Below are 17,420 nucleotides of genomic sequence, written 5' to 3'. Positions count from 1 at the left end.
TGCAGGGGACTTGAATTTGAATTTCTTTTGTAGTACCTCTGTGTGGTTCCACAGATGGCTAGTTTGAGAGGCCCCATTTTATTTTCCAAGACAGTTCTTATGATCTTTTATACTTGCTGGGGCCAGGTCTGAACCTCAGTTGCTGCCACTCAAAAATGTAGACATGAGCCTGCCCTAAACTTTGCCCTTAAATAAAGTCATGTCCACCTCTACCACTTGCCTCTCTGATCTTCTTCAATATCAATTTGCCTCCAATGACACTCATAGACTGCTAAATAAATCCCCAAACTTACTTTTCAATAAGCGTCTTTACCTTTTGAACCTGCCTTTGTTGCCATTCCTGCCTTTTCCTATTCAGCCAGGTCATGGGACCTCTGCAGAATACCCACCCTGGTGAACTTTCTGTAAGGTCGGACCTTTTGTTCAAGGCAGGCTGATGTCCCTTCCCATGCCACACAAAATGGCCACTAGGGGAAACAGATTAGAACTTCTGCTTGCATCCCTCAGCCACCTCTCTTTGCTCACTCTGGTCCTATTCTAGAATCCGAGTACCAAATTACAAGGGGCAGGAGAATCAAAGAAAGTTTTACAGACTATCTTAACAGCCCAAAGCAATGGGAATGATCTTGCTCCTATTGGCCCACAAGCAGTGCTGGGAAAGCACCTACATGTTCTATCCAGCTTCCCTCATGTCCCATCAGTTGTCATATATCACAAAGCCCAGACAACCTACCCTCCAGGATTTAATGGGGAACAGGTTAAATCTGAAGTATGAAATCTTTTAAATTAAAATAGGATAAAAATTAAAAGAGGATAAAAATATATCGAGACGGAGCATTGTTGAAAGTAATTCCTGTTTTCAATATTTCGATCAACTCTTAACTCTTCAAAATTTAAATCGGTCCAAAATGTGACTACTTTTTGGATGCTTTCCCAACAGTCCTTTAGCACGGAGGTTATAAGAAAAACCTGATTGCCATTCTGTTTTACAGCTTAGAGTCAGTGTTCCTCGCTTGTTCATTACTTCCAAATACACCATCCTACATGCTATTCCTTCTCCCTGAATCCCCAGTTTTTAAAATCAAGGCTCAATGCATTCCAACCCCATCTCTTTTTTTTCCACAATCTCAGAACTGTGTAGCTTCCTCCCTATGCTTTTAGACCTATGCTACGGTCTTAACTTGTGTGTTGTTGGCATGACCTCATTCCATTGTTAGTGCCTAGTTAGTTGGCTTAAAAATATGATTGGAGAGCATTTTCCTCCAATTTAAAATTTACTTTGTGGACAAGTGTCAGATCTGATTCTCTGATTGAGTGACACTGGTAGGGAGTGATACTTAAAGGAAGTAATAATTAGAAAATTGTATACCTCTGCTGCTTGGTTTTACTTCCTTCAATATAAAAGGAAGAATAATTAGGAACTTAAGGCCTACAATTCTCTGCAGGAATTGTTCTGAAGAGAAACAGTCCTAATATTTCATCTTTATTCTCTCCATAGTCTCAATCCAAATTATCAAGCAATCTTTTCCATAAGGGTCCAGCTTATGTCTTTCCTCCACATAACCTTCACAGTCAATCTTTTAAATGTTGAAGACCCCACTATCTGAAATAATCTCCCCAAATCACATTATCTTGCTCAATCTGACATCACTACATGAAGTTTCCTAAAAACCCATCACTTTAACTGTATACTCAGTCTCTTCTCCTAAAGTTCTGTTCCTCCTCTTTGATGTTTACCTCTCTCCTTTTAAATTCTAAGTATGATTTCAACCTGACTAGTTCTCACTGTATTCAGAAACAATGACATCTTCTTTCATAAACCTGGGAACAACTTTACTTCATTGGTACCATCAGCATCCATAAACTCTCATCAGGCAAAAGACAGAGCCCACATGTATTAACACAAGTGACTGGAAGCAGAGAAGATACTCACCAATCTGAGCTGAATGTGCCCGCCTGGCCATGTTTTTGGCTCGTACTGCTTCCTTGATTCGATCGACCTCCTGATGGTAGCGCTTGCGGTCTCTCATGGCACTCTCCTTGGCTTCCTTCAATGCACTCTCCAGTGCTTTAACTCTCTCAGCTGTAGCCCGAAGTCGTTTCTCCAGCTTAGGAAGCTCACAACGAAGATCTGCATTGTCACGAACCAGCTGGAAGAGATAAAGAATTAAGAGGATGAGAGTGAACCTCAATGTGACTGGGCAGGGAATGGGGCAACGATATGAATATTTGACGTTGGTGTCAAATGGGCAATATTGGGTCAAATTTCCACATGTCTCTTGTGAATTTAATATCCAGGGTAGAAATCTGCCAGAGAATCCAACAATGGACTTCAGAGTCAAAACTACCAAAGTCGAAACCAGCCCAACTATGAAATAATCAGAAACACTGGGAAAGCATGATAAATTAATGGGATTAATGAGGTTGAGAACATTAATCCTAAGTTTTATTTGGCAGGATCGAAGGGAACAAAAAAAAATAGACACTGTCTTAAATTTATGATGAATTTGAAAGCATAATTTCCATGTCATGTTTTTTATTGTAATCTCTTACTGATAATATGGAAACATTTGGCCATTATTTAAGAGTACAAGGAATTCATCAATGACATCATCCATCCGCATTTTAAAGGATACAAATAGACAAGGTAACAAAAATGCAGGGAGACAGAAGGTCAAAAGAAAGTAATAAAATCTCATAATTATAATTCCTATATATCCTGTGGCATGCCTATTGCATTGTATTCAACTTATCTCTTATCCATCCACTCCTTAATAAAATGACCAGGAACTACCAGAAATAATGAAGACCTTGCAGAGCCCATGAAAGTCACAGTCCGATACTCATTGATTTTCCACAGCGAAATACAAAGGAATCTTTGCAAATTTTTCCATACATTTGCAGTCACATTGGGAAGAAAAGCCTACCAGATGTATCAAGATTGACTCTTACTCAAAAATCATTCCCAGAATAAATAAAATATACAAATAATCTATTCAATTCCCTCAAAGGCTACACGCTATTTATTCTCTCTCTTTGCTTACTGCAAAAGCATGAATGATCCTGAACTTAACCTCTTTCAGTTTGCATCACCAATGACTCAAATATCAAAGAAAAGTTTAAGGCACAAGTTCTCATAAGATTAATGGATATACCTGCACAATACAACTCTCCCCAAGTGATGCCACATTGGTCAGTGGACTTTTTACACAGAAGTTTCCATTGACATATTTAGAAGGTGTCAATATCGGAAATCGAAACTTTCAGAAGGTTCACTTAACAGATTTTATTAGTAGACAAAATGGAGTCAAAGGGTAACAGTTTGGAATTAGGGGCAAGTAAATTAGCTCCTCAAGCTTGTCCCACCATTCAGTGCGGTCAGGGCTGATCTGTGACCTGGTTCATTACACAAACTCTATTGTCACAATTCTTTTCAAAAGCAGTTCTGAATGATACCATCCTATTAGGTGATTCTCGTTATTTTCTCAACAGAATAATATCTCAGTATGTTGACCAACCAAGTGAGATGAGGAGGAATATTGAATTTCATTTTGAGCCAATATGTTTTACAGGACTTTGGAATGGTAGCTTACTGACAACAGGGTATAATTAGCAGAAGTGTGATATATTGCAGATATATTAAATAGGGAAGTAGAGATGCCAATTCTGCTCATGCAAACTAGTCCTGTCACATTCTGTTGTGAATGGTATTGGGCAATTAAACAACTCACCGGAGGTGGATGCTCGACAAATATGATGGGAGCCCATCACATCAGTGCAAAAGGTAAGGCTGAATAATTTACAAACATCTTCAGCCAGAGGTGGTGATGGGTGGTCAGTCTCAGCCTATTCCAGAGGTACCCATCATCATAGATGCTAGTCTTCAGCCAATTTGATTCACTCCATATGATATTGAGAAACGGTTGAAGGCACTGAATATTGCAACAGTTGTGGGTCCTGACAATGATACTGGTGATACTTGCTCCAGCCAAACTGCCCCAACACAGCTACATTACTGGCTTTTAACTGACAAAGGGTAATTACCCAGTCCTGTACACTAAAAGCCGACACATCTGATCAGGCCAATTGCCACCCCAGCAGTCTAAGAAAGTGATCGAGGAGTTTTTAACAGTGCTATCAATGGGCACTTAGCAATAACCTGCTCATTGACACTCAGCTTATGTTCTGCCAGGGTGACTCATTTCTTCACCTCATTGCAAACATGTACAAGCATGGACAAAACAGGTGAGTTCAGACGTGAAATGAGAGTGACTGCCTTTGATATTAAGCCACATTTGAACCATGTGTGGCATCAAGTCGCTCGAGAAAGACTGGAGTTAATGGGAATCAGGGGAAAACTCTGCTGGTTGGAGTCATACCTGGCACAAAAAAGATGGTCATGCTTGTTGGAGGTCATTCGACCATAACATATAGGAATAGGATGAGGCCACTCGGCTTATCAAGTCTGCTCTACCATTTGATCATGGCTGATATGCTTCTCAATTCCATTCTCCTGTCTTCTCTCCATAAACCTTAATCCCCTTATTAATCAAGAACCAATCTATCTCTGTCTTAAATACACTCAATGACTTGGGGTCTCCAAAGCCTTCTGCAGCAATTAGTTTCACAGAGTCACCACCCACTGGCTGAAGAAATTTCTCCTTATCTTAGTTTTAAAGGCTGTGTCCTCTTGTCCTAGTCTCTCCTACTAGCGGAAAAATCTTTTCCATGTTCTCCCGATCCAAGCCTCTCAATGTTCGCTAAATTTCATGAGGTCCCCCCTCAACCTTTTAAACTCCATTGAATACAGAGCCAGATTCCCAACTTCCTTCCATATGACAAGACTTTCATCTGTGGGATCATTCTTGGAAACCTCCTCTAAACCCATTCCAAAGTCAGCATATTCTTCCTGAGATACAGGAAGCTAAACTGCTCACAGTATTCCAATTCTAGAGGTAGATTAGAGTTACAGCCCTTCACATGATGGAAAAGGATAGACCAGATCTAAAAGTTGAAGTTCTAAATTGGAGAAGGGCCAATTTTGACGGTATTAGGCGAGAACTTTCGAAAGCTGATGGGGGGGCAAATGTTTGCAGGTAAAGGGACGGCTGGAAAACGGGAAGCCTTCAGAAATGAGATAACAAGAATCCAGAGAAAGTATATTCCTGTTAGGGTGAAAGGAAAGGCTGGTAGGTATAGAGAATGCTGGATGAATAAAGAAATTGAGGGTTTGGTTAAGAAAAATAAGGAAGCATATGTCAGGTATAGACAGGATAGATCAAGTGAATCCTTAGAAGAGTATAAAGGAAGTACGAGTATACTTAAGAGGGAAATCAGGAGGGCAAAAAGGGGACATGAGATAGCTTTGGCAAATAGAATTAAGGAGAATTCAAAGGGTTTTTACAAATATATTAAGGACAAAAGGGTGACTAGAGAGAGAATAGGGCCCCTCAAAGATCAGCAAGGCAGCCTTTGTGTTGAGCCACAGAAAATGGGGGAGATACTGAATGAATATTTTGCATCAGTATTTACTGTGGAAAAGGATATGGAAGATATAGACTGTAGAGAAATAGATGGTGACATCTTGCAAAATGTCCAGATGACAGAGGAGGAAGTGCTGGATGTCTTGAAACAGTTAAAGGTGGATAAATCCTCAGGACCTGATCAGGTGTACCTGAGAACTCTGTGGGAAGCGAGAGAAGTGTTTGCTGGGCCTCTTGCTGAGATATTTGTATCACCGATAGTCACAGGTGAGGTGCCAGAAGACTGGAGATTGGCAAACGTGGTGCCACTGTTTAAGAAGGGCAGTAAAACAAGCCAGGGAACGATAGACCGGTGAGCCTGACCTCAGTGGTGGGCAAGTTGTTGGAGGGAATCCAGAGGGACAGAGTATACATGTATTTGGAAAGGCAAGGATTGATTAGGGACAGTCAACATGGCTTTGTGCGTGGAAAATCATGTCTCACAAACTTGATTGAGTTTTTTGAAGAAGTAACAAAGAAGATTGATGAGGGCAGAGCAGTAGATATGATCTATATGGACTTCCATAAGGCATTCAACAAGGTTCCCCATGGGAGACTGATTAGCAAGGTTAGATCTCATGGAATACAGGGAGAACTAACCATTTGGATACAGAACTGATTCAAAGGTCGAAGACAGAGGGTGGTGGTGGAGGGTTGTTTTTCAGACTGGAGGCCTGTGACCAGTGGAGTGCCACAAGGATCGGTGCTGGGTCCTCTACTTTTTGTCATTTACATAAATGATTTGGATGCGAGCATAAGAGGTACAGTTAGTAAGTTTGCAGATGACACCAAAATTGGAGGTGTAGTGGACAGCGAAAAGGGTTACCTCAGATAACAACAGGATCTGGACCAATTGGGCCAATGGGTTGAGAAGTGGCAGATGGAGTTTAATTCAGATAAATGCGATATGCTGCATTTTGGGAAAGCAAATCTTAGCAGGACTTATACACTTAATGGTAAGGTCCTAGGGAGTGTTGCTGAACAAAGGGAACTTGGAGTGCAGTTTCATAGCCATTGAAAGTGGAGTCGCAGGTAGATAGGATAGTGAAGAAGGCGTTTGGTATGCTTTCCTTTATTGATCAGAGTATCGAGTACAGGACTTGGGAGGTCATGTTTCGGCTGTACAGGACATTGGTTAGGCCACTGTTGGAATATTGCACGCAATTCTGGTCTCCTTCCTATCGGAAAGATGTTGTGAAACTTGAAAGGGTTCAGAAAAGACTTACAAGGACGTTGCCAGGGTTGGAGGATTTGGGCTACAGAGAGAGGCTGAACAGGCTGGGGCTGTTTTCCCTGAAGCGTTGGTGACCTTATAGAGGTTTACAAAATTATGAGGGGCATGGATAGGATAAATAGACAAAGTCTTTTCCCTGGGGTCGGGGAGTCCAGAACTAGAGGGCATAGGCTTAGGGTGAGAGGGGAAAGATATAAAAGAGACCTAAGGGGCAACTTTTTCACGCAGAGGGTGGTATGTGTATGGAATGAGCTGCCAGAGGATGTGGTGGAGGCTGGTACAATTGCAACATTTAAGAGGGATATGGGCCAGGTGCTGGCAGGTGGGACTAAATTGGGTTGGGATATCTGGTTGGCATGGACGGGTTGGACCGAAGGATCTGTTTCCATGCTGTACATCTCTATGACTCGATGACATCAAGGCCACCTTTGACTGAGTTTGGCATCAAGGAACCTTAGCAAAACTGGAATCAGTGGGCATCGGGAGCAAACTCTCCACTGTTTGCCACTACCTGGCAGAGAAGAAGAGGTCATGGTTGTTGGAAGTCTGTCAGGTCAGCTGCAGGAATTCCTCAGGGTAGGCTCCTAAGACCAACCATCTTTAGCGACCTCATTAACAACCTCCCCTCCAATAGAAGATCAGACATAGGGATGTTTGATGATGTTTGTACAAGGTTCAGCACCATTTACAACTCCTCTGCTACTGAAGAGGTCCATATTTAAATGCAACAAGATCTGGACAACATCCAGGCTTCGGTTGACAAGTGGCAAGTAATATTTGCACATACAAATGCCAGGCTACGACCATCTCCAATAAGAGACAATCTTATTGCTTTTGACATACAATGGTGTTATCATCACTGAATCCCCCACTACCAACATCCTCAGGGTTACCATTGACCAAAAACTCAGCTGGACCCACTGCATAAATACAGTTGCCACAAACAGGTCAGAGCCTAGGAATAATGTGGCGAGTAACTCATCTCCTGACTCCCCAAAGCCTGTCCATCATCTATAAGGCACGAGCCAAGAGTGTGATGGAATACTTCCCACTTGCCTGGATGGGTGCAGCTCCAACAATACTCAAGAAGCTTCACACTATTCACTTGATTGGCACCAAATCCACAAGTATCCACTTCTTCCACTAGCATCGTTCAGTAGCAGTATTGTAGATTATCTACAAGATGCATTGCAGAAATTCACAAAAGATCCTCAGACAGCATCTTCCAACCACTTCCATGTCGAAGGACAGGTGTAGCAGGTACATGGGAACACCACCACCTGCAAGTTCCCCTCCAAGCTACTCACTAGCCTGACTTGGAAATATGTCACCAATCTTTCACTGCCACTGGGTCAAAACTCTGGAATTCCCACCTGAACAGCATTGTGGCTCAACTCTCAGCAGGTGAACTGCAGCAGTTCAAGAGTGTTGCTCACCATCACTTTCTCAAGGACAACTAGGAATGGGCAATAAATGCTAGCCAGCAGTGATACCCACATCCCATGAATGAATTTTACAAAAGCAGTCTGACCAGAGCCTTATACAGACTCAGCAGTATGCCCCTGCACTTGTATTCTAGTTCTCTCAAAATGAATGCCAACATTGCATTTGCGTTCATAACTGTAAGCTGAACCTGCATGTTAACCTTAACAGAATAATGAATGAGGGCTTCCAAGTCTCTTTATGCTGCAGATTTCTGAAGCCCCTCCCCTTTAGAAAATAGTCTTTGGCTCTATTCTTCCCACCAAAGTGTATAACCCTACACTTTCCCACATTGTATTCCATCTGTCATTTCTTTGCCCAATCCTCCAGCCTGTCCAAGTCCTTCTATGGATAAGGAGTAAATGATAGGTGCAAATGGAGTCCAAAAAGAGAGAAGAACAGTTGAACAGACAAAGGAGTGGAAAACGATCTGGCTACGAGAATGAATAGCAGTCAATGGAGACTGTTAGTGGCTAACAGCAGGTAGTATGTAATGGCAGACTGTGTGTGGGGTAGGGTGCTAGGACCTAGAATGATTGAACATGATATTGAGTTTGGAGGGCTACAGAGTCCCCATCGGAAATAGAGGTGTTCTTCCGGCTTACGCTGGAACACTGTGGCAATCAAGCTTTAACTCTGATTTCTCTTCACAGATGCTGTCAGACCTGCTGAGCTTTACCAACAACTTTTGTTTTTGTCTCTATCTGTGCCAGCAGCTTGCCTCTAAAGCCATGGGCTCTTATCTTATTTAGCAGCCTCCTATCCAGTACCTTGTCAAATACTTCTTGAATTCCAAATAAATCATGTCCACTGGCTCTCCATTATCTAACTTGCTCATTGCCTCCTGAAAGAATCTCAGCTCCAGTACATCTCAACAGGAATTACTTAGAGCAATGTCCTAGGCCCAACCATCTTTCAATGCTTCATCAATGACCTTACCTTCATCATAAGGTCAGAGTTTTCTCAATGATTATAAAACATTCAGTACTATTTTCAGCTCCTCAGCTCCTCAGTCCAAATACAGCAAGACCGGAACAATATTACAGGTTTGGCTGACTAGTGACAAGCAATATTCAGGCCAGGCAAATTTGAAAATTGTGTGGCAGAGAACATTAGAAGACCAGACTGTTTTCATAATTTAAACACAAATCCTCTTCATACCTGCTTGTGAACTTTTGTAAGTTGCTCCAGGTTGTTCTCAAGAAAGGATATTTTCTGTTTCTGAGCAGCACTCCCCCCTCCATCGTCGGAATCCAGTTCCGTGCTCTGAGGATGCACAAAGCAAACTGATCAGTCTGTGACCCATCTCCAAGTGTAATCAATTAAAGTGACATTTTCATCTTCCTGACAGAGCCCTGCTGTTAGCGTTCATTTATAAGAAAATAAAGGCAGCAACTGTACTTGTGTATAGGAACAGCATGCTTACTTCAAGTGAGATACACTCATTTATTATTTTGCTCCATGTATGAGAAAGTTCTTAGTCTGAAGTGTTTTGACAAAATCTACTGCAATCAAACGTCAATGTAAAATTCTGACGGTTTGCAAGGGAGTTTAGAGATACAAGTTTACGCATTTAGTTTTCCACATTTTAGCTATCGGAATAATCCCACCAGAAGTTAAAGCTATCTGTATCATTCCAGTCGTTTCTAGTGCGAGGTACTGGTGGAAGCTACTGGGGTTGACCAGAGAATACAGAACTGGCTCAAAGGTAAAAGACAGGGTGGTGGAGGGTTGCTTTTCAGACTGAAGGCCTCTGGCCAGTGGTGTACCACAAGGATCAATACTGGGTCCACGACCTTTTGTCGTTTACATAAATGATTTGAATGTGCACACAGGAGGTATACTTAGTAAGTTTGCAGATGACACCAAGATTGGAGGTGTAGTGCACAATGAAGAAGGTTACATCAGAATACAATGGGATCTTGATCAACTGGGCCAAGGGGCAAAGGAGTGGCAGATGGAGTTTAATTTACATAAATGCGAGGTGCTGCATTTTGGAAAGGCAAAGCAGAGCAGGACTTATACATTTAATGGTAAGGTCCCTGGGAGTGTTGCTGAACAGTGCAAGCTCAAAGCTCCTTGAAAATGGAGTCTCAGGTAGATAGGTCAATGAGAAAGGCGTTTGGTATGCTTCCCACTATTGATCAGAGATTTGAGTATAGGAGTTGGGAGATCATGTTGTGGCTGTACAGGACATTGGTCAGGCCACTTTTGGAATATTGTGTGCAATTCTGGTCTCCCCCCTATAGGAAGGATGAAACTTAAAAGGGTTCAGAAAAGATTTCCAAGGATGTTGCCAGGGTTGGAAGGTTTGAGCTATAGGGAAACTGCAGCATCGGAGGCTGAGAAGTGACCTTGTAGACATTTATAAAATCATGAGGGGCATGGATAGGATAAACAGACAAGGTCTTTTCCCTGGGGTGAGGGAGTCCAGAATTAGAGGGCATAGGTTTAGGGTGAGAGGGGAACGATTTAAAAGGGACCTAAGGGGAAACTTTTTCATGCAAGGAGTGATGCATTAATGGAATAAGCGGCCCGAGGAAGTAGTGGAGACTGGTACAATTACAACATTTAAAAGGCATCTGGATGGGTATATGAATAGGAATGTTTTTAAGGAATATGAACCAAATGCTGGCTAATGGGTCTAGATCAATTTACGATATTTAGTTGGCATGGACGAATTGGACTGAAAGGTCTGTTTCTGTGCTGTACATCCCTGTGACGCTATCATATTCGAGAGTGATTAATTATTTTTGTATCTAAAAAGTCTTGATGCAGAACTAAAAATTATGAGGACGTTGATTTAAAACAAAACTGCACCTGCAGCTACCAATTTAAGATAATTGGCAAAAAAAACAGTGGCAGAGATGAGGAGAATTTTTAAAAATTCAGCAAGTAGCATTGGCATTGAATGCTTTGCACAACAGGATGATGGAAGCAAGTTTAGGTTGAAAATTCACATTTAAAAAGGAAAAGAAAATGCAGGTGCAGGCACACATTGTTGAATCATGTTCTGTACTTTATAATTCTATTGGTGGATTTTAGTTTGAGCCAGGAGATAATCCAACCTTCAATGCACAAAACAGCAGTGTCCCTGGGAGAATTAAGTCCTTACTTGGCAACGGGAACCCTACTGCGGGCATCTGTCGCCATGGGAGGCATTTATTCACTACACTTATCTCCCATAGAGTGGGAGGGCTGCTGGCCAATCAAAAGATCTCTAGCACTATCAGAAGTGGTGGCTGCTGCCACTAACACACTTCGACATTCACCATAAATCCCTGAAAAATAGTTGCGGCAGTTACGCGGGGGGTGGGAGGGGGGCCTCTGAGAAAGGGCGGCAGTGAAATGGTTCTCAGCAGACACTTCTTAATCCTCTGCCCCTTTCCAAATGCTAGGTTCCTTAATCAGGCATCAAGTTCCTTGGAACTGGGGGCCACCACCCCCGGTTCACAATCAAATTGGACAAGGTTAAACTTTCCCCTACTTTGCAATGAATTGGCAACTTAAATCATCTTCCTTGTCTGGCACATTCTGCCCATCTGCTGACCCCATTGCCCAAGGATCTCAAGATAGTCATTGAACATAACCAATAAGTTCCTTGAATAATTTTCTTTAAAACCAACCTGCTTATTGTGTTTCCGTGTTGTGTGCCTGTGGCAGGATGAGTTTGTTCACACATTGCAGTTGGTATCCAGACTGGATCCATAGATCCAATCAAGGTGGGGTGGGCTGCTATTGGTCAGAGAGGTAGCAGGGTGCCCACCCCATACCCCAATGCCCATTCAAAGTACCCCTCCACCACCCCTGCTTTGGAACTTGCTTTGGAGTGGGGAATTATATTCCATCATATGATTCTGAACTTCTCTTCAGTTAACTGAGTGAAGCAAACATGGTCTGATCTCTTATCTTCAACCAATGTGATCAAAGGTATGTTTGATCCGTTCACCAGAGATATTGAGTTTTGATTTCCTGTACCCAACTTGGCATCTGACAGCAACCACTAACTCACATCCCAGAAGGTCAGTTAGCAATTGCAAAATTACGATGAAGCTCTGTGTACCATTCTTATTCACCATTTCAAATTTAACTCTCGTCAAACTGGTTTCCTGGTAGCCAGGAGGTGTAATAGCTGAAAATGTGTTGCTGGAAAAGGGCAGCAGGTCAGGCAGCATCCAAGGAACAGGGCTCATGCCCGAAACATCGATTCTCCTGCTCCTTGGATGCTGCCTGACCTGCTGCCCTTTTCCAGCAACACATTTTCAGCTCTGATCTCCAGCATCTGCAGTCCTCACTTTCTCCTGGGAGGTGTGATAGCCAAAGGAAGGCAAGGATTGCTGACTTTAGTAGTTTGGTGCCTTTTCAGTTATTTGCTAGATGCTGATGCAATCCTAACTTTCTCCTTAACCAACCACATCCCCAGGGAACCCTAATCCTCTGACATCTCCAGAAACCATCAACCTCTGAACACCGTGCACAGGCGAGCATTTGATTCCTCAGGCCTCCAGTCACTTCGAATGGGGTCATTCTCAAGGTCAAATCACCACCAGCCACTCATGGCTCAAAAGTATGTGGTCCAACCACTTCTGTTTCATTATATGCCACCTGACTGGAAGTAAAGCCTGTCAGATAAGTAGACTTCTGGGCAGACAACCCAACTCTACAGCATGGAGGGGAACCTGATTCTGGATTTCCAGTGGGCTACCAACACAAACCCACTTCTGACAAATGAACAAGTTAAACTTTCCCCAATTTTGCAATGGATTGGCAACTTAAATAGTCTTCCTAGACTGGTATATTGTGCCCATTTGCTGATCCCACTGTCCAAGGATCTTAGGACAGACACTGAACATAACCAATAGGTTCCTTGAAAAAAATACTTTTTTAAAATCAACCTGTTGCTGTTGAATGTTTATGAGATAACTCCACTGGACCTGAGCTTGGGCCTTCTGGTCACTACCACTGCACCACAAGAGTCCTTAGACTCCAAAGATATATCAATTCAGGGTCTATTGCCCATTAAAGACCACATTCATAAATTAGTGACCAGTGAGTGCAGGAGATGTCAAGCAAGCCATGCTCAGGATTCATTTTGCTGCTACCAACAATAAGTTAACCTTTACAAAGATTCATTTTTTAACATTCCCATGTAGCCTGAAGGAGCAGGAATAATCCCCCAATTCCACAAGAACTCAAATCATCATCAACCCTGCCTCCACTCCCCTCAACCTGCTCCAACATCTATTGCATGGGCTGCATTAGCCAGAAAACCTGCAGCCTTATAGATGTCAATTTGTTTGTTAGGAGCTGACAGATACTTTAGAATATTAATTACTGATCACTGTTCCTTTAGGTAATTTCACCCTCCTCATATCATACCTAGAACTGAATGAGTACAATTGGATCGCTTGTTTACCTTTAAATTTAGAGAAGAAAGCCATGGTTTCTTTAAGGTCTTCTCCAAAAGCTTGCCCACAATGGACTCTTAGGGAGTGCATTAACAAAACAGCATTGGACTAGATTGATGGACTTACTTTCTTGACTCTGGTGGTGAGGTCCTGAACAAAAAGTTTTCGGAGATTGTGGAGAGTTTGAAGTTCTTTTGCCTTATTAAAAAATAAGTAGCCATTGTTAGAAGCTTTAAAGAACACAGATTTGAAATAAACATATCACCTTCCAATCATTAATTATTCTATCAGTCATTAATGAGCACAAGCCCTATCGACTACAGTCATTTGCAAACTTGAAATTACTGGAAGTCACATCATTTGATTTGGACTGTGGGGGAGGTGGAGGGAGGAGATAAAACAGTATTTAAAACTGCCATATCCAAGAAAAACATCCATTTGTTGAAAAAAAAAGTTGCTGATTATAATATACAATGGAGCAAACAATATGTGCGGAGCAGAACAGGATCTTGGTATGGAACATATGGAAAGTTTATTCCTCCCCGCACCCAACCCCCAACTTCTGCTACCCGGAAAAATTTAGAAAGTGATCACAGGGGTCCAACATTTTTTTGCTGGGTAAGATGATTCACCAATGAAAACATCCCTCCTCAAGGCACCCACCTTCCAGCCACTGCACTCAAATTAGAAACAGATTGAAATGTGGTTCAGCTGATCTACATGGAGATATATGGCTCTGTTTGTTTCGACTGCAGAGCTTCTTTAAAACAAAACTCATGCTAGTGACGGTATATGCCAGAAACCATGGAATCTATATTGGAAAGGTTGTACTTAGGAAAGAGATTTATAGGCATTACACTGTAACTCCACTGCACTGTGCATTGCACTGAAGTGGAGCAGTCTTTGTTTTACAGAGAAGTGACCTTCAAGTTTAGTTAAGTTACATAATTGAGGAGGGAACTAGTTTATTCTGAACTGAGTTCATTAAAAGTCCAATAGGTTTCACATTGAAACTTACAACTGTCTCCTCCAGCCCTTTGAGGTCCTGTTTTGCTTGCTCTCTTTTGTCATTAAGAAGTCTAAAAGCAGGACATAAAAGTTATTCGGAGTCAGATTTTATTTGAGATTGACAGCGTATTAAGAAAATAACTTCATGCCTCCGTGTTGTACAATTTATTAAATCAGAGGTAAACAGATCATATTACAAAAGAATGGTCTTCAAGTAACAACAAGCCAAACGTTATAATTATAACGTTATATAACCGGCATGCTATTATTGTAAGCAGTCTGGTGAGGGCGTCACCGGTCAGCTATATGGCGCCATTGAGCAAAACAAGAAGTTCAATACATAATGTACACAACAGATGCAAGAATTTTTATTGCAAAAATTATATGGACACTCACATACCACCACTGGAACAGAAAAAGGAGCAGAAAGACCAGAAGTAGGATGTTTTGCCTGGACAAATATTGTTAACTGATAAATTGATACAGTGCATCACCACTTTGATGACAAAGTTAGGAGTACCTTTTTAAAACAATTTCTGTCCAAAAGCCCAATGACAGCCCAAGAATTCCCCAGGTACTGTTAAGATGGATAGGAGGTGATTTTTCACATGATAACCTAAGTCCTTCTCTCTCTCTCTATTGCTTTCTTCTCTGTTCCCACAGAAGTACCTCTATTCAATCCAATTACCCACTAAGAGTCAGAACAACACAGACATTGATTGTGAATGATATTGAGTATCATTCATGGATGCTCACACTAGACTAGTCTCAAGGTAGCTTATATTCTGAAGTGAAACCTGCAGCTTTATTGTAAAGCAACAATCATTAAATAACACAATTTTTTTGGTGGAAAGAAGATCATTTTAAGAATAAGCTTACACAAGTTTCTGGAGCTTGACACTTTTTTCATGCTCCTCCATTTTTAATTTTTCAAAATCAGAATTCAATTTCTCCTGCTCCAGCACAAGCTTTTGGTTCAAACTGTTGAATATGAAACAAAAAAACAGGAATATTTTAGCTTTACTGAGATTGCGACTGCTTGCATAAATGCATTCGAGCATTAAAATTGAAAAAATTGTCAATAATTAACAGTCAATCCATAGAACATCATTATCTTCTCAATGTGATACCAGTTAGCTGGACAATTCCCTTAAGATTATGCCATTTGATTCTACATCCTTTTTCTAACCAATTCAAATGTCTACCTCCCACCAACTGAATCAAAATTAAATCAGAACAATTAGTGTTTATGTTGTTAAATACAGAGTAAAATGCACAGTAATATAGAGACATAATTACTGTGTTTACTGGCTCACAGCAAGTGTGCTCAGTAGTGTTTCATTCCACAGTGTATAATTTCAACTTTGCACTAGGAACCATTGTCTTTCACTGTGCTAGTAAGGTTATTACCTTGTATATATAAATTAGTGCCATCATAATTTACTGAATAATGTGATTACTTCTATGATTTACATATAAACATGAAGGAATAAATATTATGGTTTCAACTTAAAGATCTTTACATTATTACAACCAAAAGAATCTTCTGACCTCTGTCATTTTAGTATTGGAATAGGTTAAGGTTGCACAATTGCACGAATAAAAAAAATTCAGTGATGGATTATTCTGGTACAAGTAACACCCACTATCCGAAAGTAGAGCGTTCCCAGGAAACCTTTCGCAAGCCGAAAATGGCATTAAGCGACGTGCATGATTTATATGGGAAAAAATCCCGCTGATTATCATAAATGTGAAAATCCTCTTCAGATTCACGAAAACAGGTACTAATGTAGGTCTTTTGTAAAAGTGAAATTGTGTAAAGCAAGCATTCGAAAAGCGGGGGATACCTGTATTCGAGTTCATTACAATGATGTGCAACTGATAAAATACCCCAAAAGTGAAGGTAAGATGGATGAGAGTTCAACTCCTTTACAAACATACTCTATAATCTTAGATGGTATGAGAGTTATACTGTCAATGGAATGGCCTTTAGGATGCGATGATAATTTCATGCTGTCGGAATGATCTGAAAGCCCTTTAAAACTTTGCAGGTGGGTCCCGATTCCAGAATTTCCAATATCATTTTCAGGAGTGTCCCCTAAAAATGTGAGCCTCAATTCATGTGCCTCCACCTGTTATTCTTGACTTGGCTGGCTCCATTGCAGGAGTACAGGTAACTTCCAGCCCTCAATAGTTCTCATGATGTAGGGCTAGCTTTTAAAGGGCTTTTGAAAGCTAAATTCAAAATGTCCTCCTCATGTCACCTTTGCTAGTTATCCCCCATTCCCACAACCTCTTCAGGTGCCCCTTGCCATGCCAAACCACTTCTGTGCCCATTGGTACACTATAACAATATAGAACCATTAACATTATGATGACAATAAGATGTGTTTTTTTTAAAAAAGACATTCATTCATTACATTCCATGCTATTAAAACATTCTAATATAACCCAAAAACAGTGTTAATGATCTTAAATATCAACAGCAGAAGCTGTAAGCATGTGAAACCTCTTAACCATATACAAATAAACCTCATAAAACTGATGGTAAAAGTTACAGAACTGGAGCTGTCAATCAAGCAAGAGCTCAGGTTTTCATCCTAGAAATAAATGTCCGGGTTCTGAGCCAAACCTCCTCATGTATTCTTGGTTGAGAGATATTTTTGGTTTCACTGATTTTGGTAACATTAAGGATTGGCTGTCAGCTCCCACAAACAAAATTTCTGCCCTGCAAGGGGTGGTTTGATTGTGTGGAACAGCTGACAC

At 41.2% G+C, this 17,420-nt stretch overlaps 1 protein-coding gene across 2 annotated transcripts in view; it reads right to left on the bottom strand.

The window, feature by feature from the left end:
- Positions 1–17,420, bottom strand: part of LOC122551741 (kinesin heavy chain) — a 206,067-nt gene that overhangs the window by 31,196 nt on the left and 157,451 nt on the right. For both annotated transcript variants that reach the window (XM_043694135.2, XM_087989247.1), the window contains exons 20-24: positions 15,534–15,635; positions 14,665–14,725; positions 13,773–13,844; positions 9,400–9,504; positions 1,934–2,150 (exon numbers count right to left, since the gene is read on the bottom strand). In XM_043694135.2, coding sequence (XP_043550070.1) covers positions 1,934–2,150; positions 9,400–9,504; positions 13,773–13,844; positions 14,665–14,725; positions 15,534–15,635 — 557 coding nt within the window. The remainder of the gene's footprint in view (positions 1–1,933; positions 2,151–9,399; positions 9,505–13,772; positions 13,845–14,664; positions 14,726–15,533; positions 15,636–17,420) is intronic.

The sequence above is a fragment of the Chiloscyllium plagiosum genome, unplaced genomic scaffold, assembly GCF_037043375.1.
Source record: "Chiloscyllium plagiosum isolate Xiang-an unplaced genomic scaffold, Cpla_swu_hap1 HiC_scaffold_7, whole genome shotgun sequence".
NCBI classification, from domain to species: Eukaryota; Metazoa; Chordata; class Chondrichthyes; order Orectolobiformes; family Hemiscylliidae; genus Chiloscyllium; species Chiloscyllium plagiosum.
The sequence above is the reverse complement of the archived record's forward strand: the minus strand, read 5'-3'. Positions and strand labels throughout refer to the sequence as shown.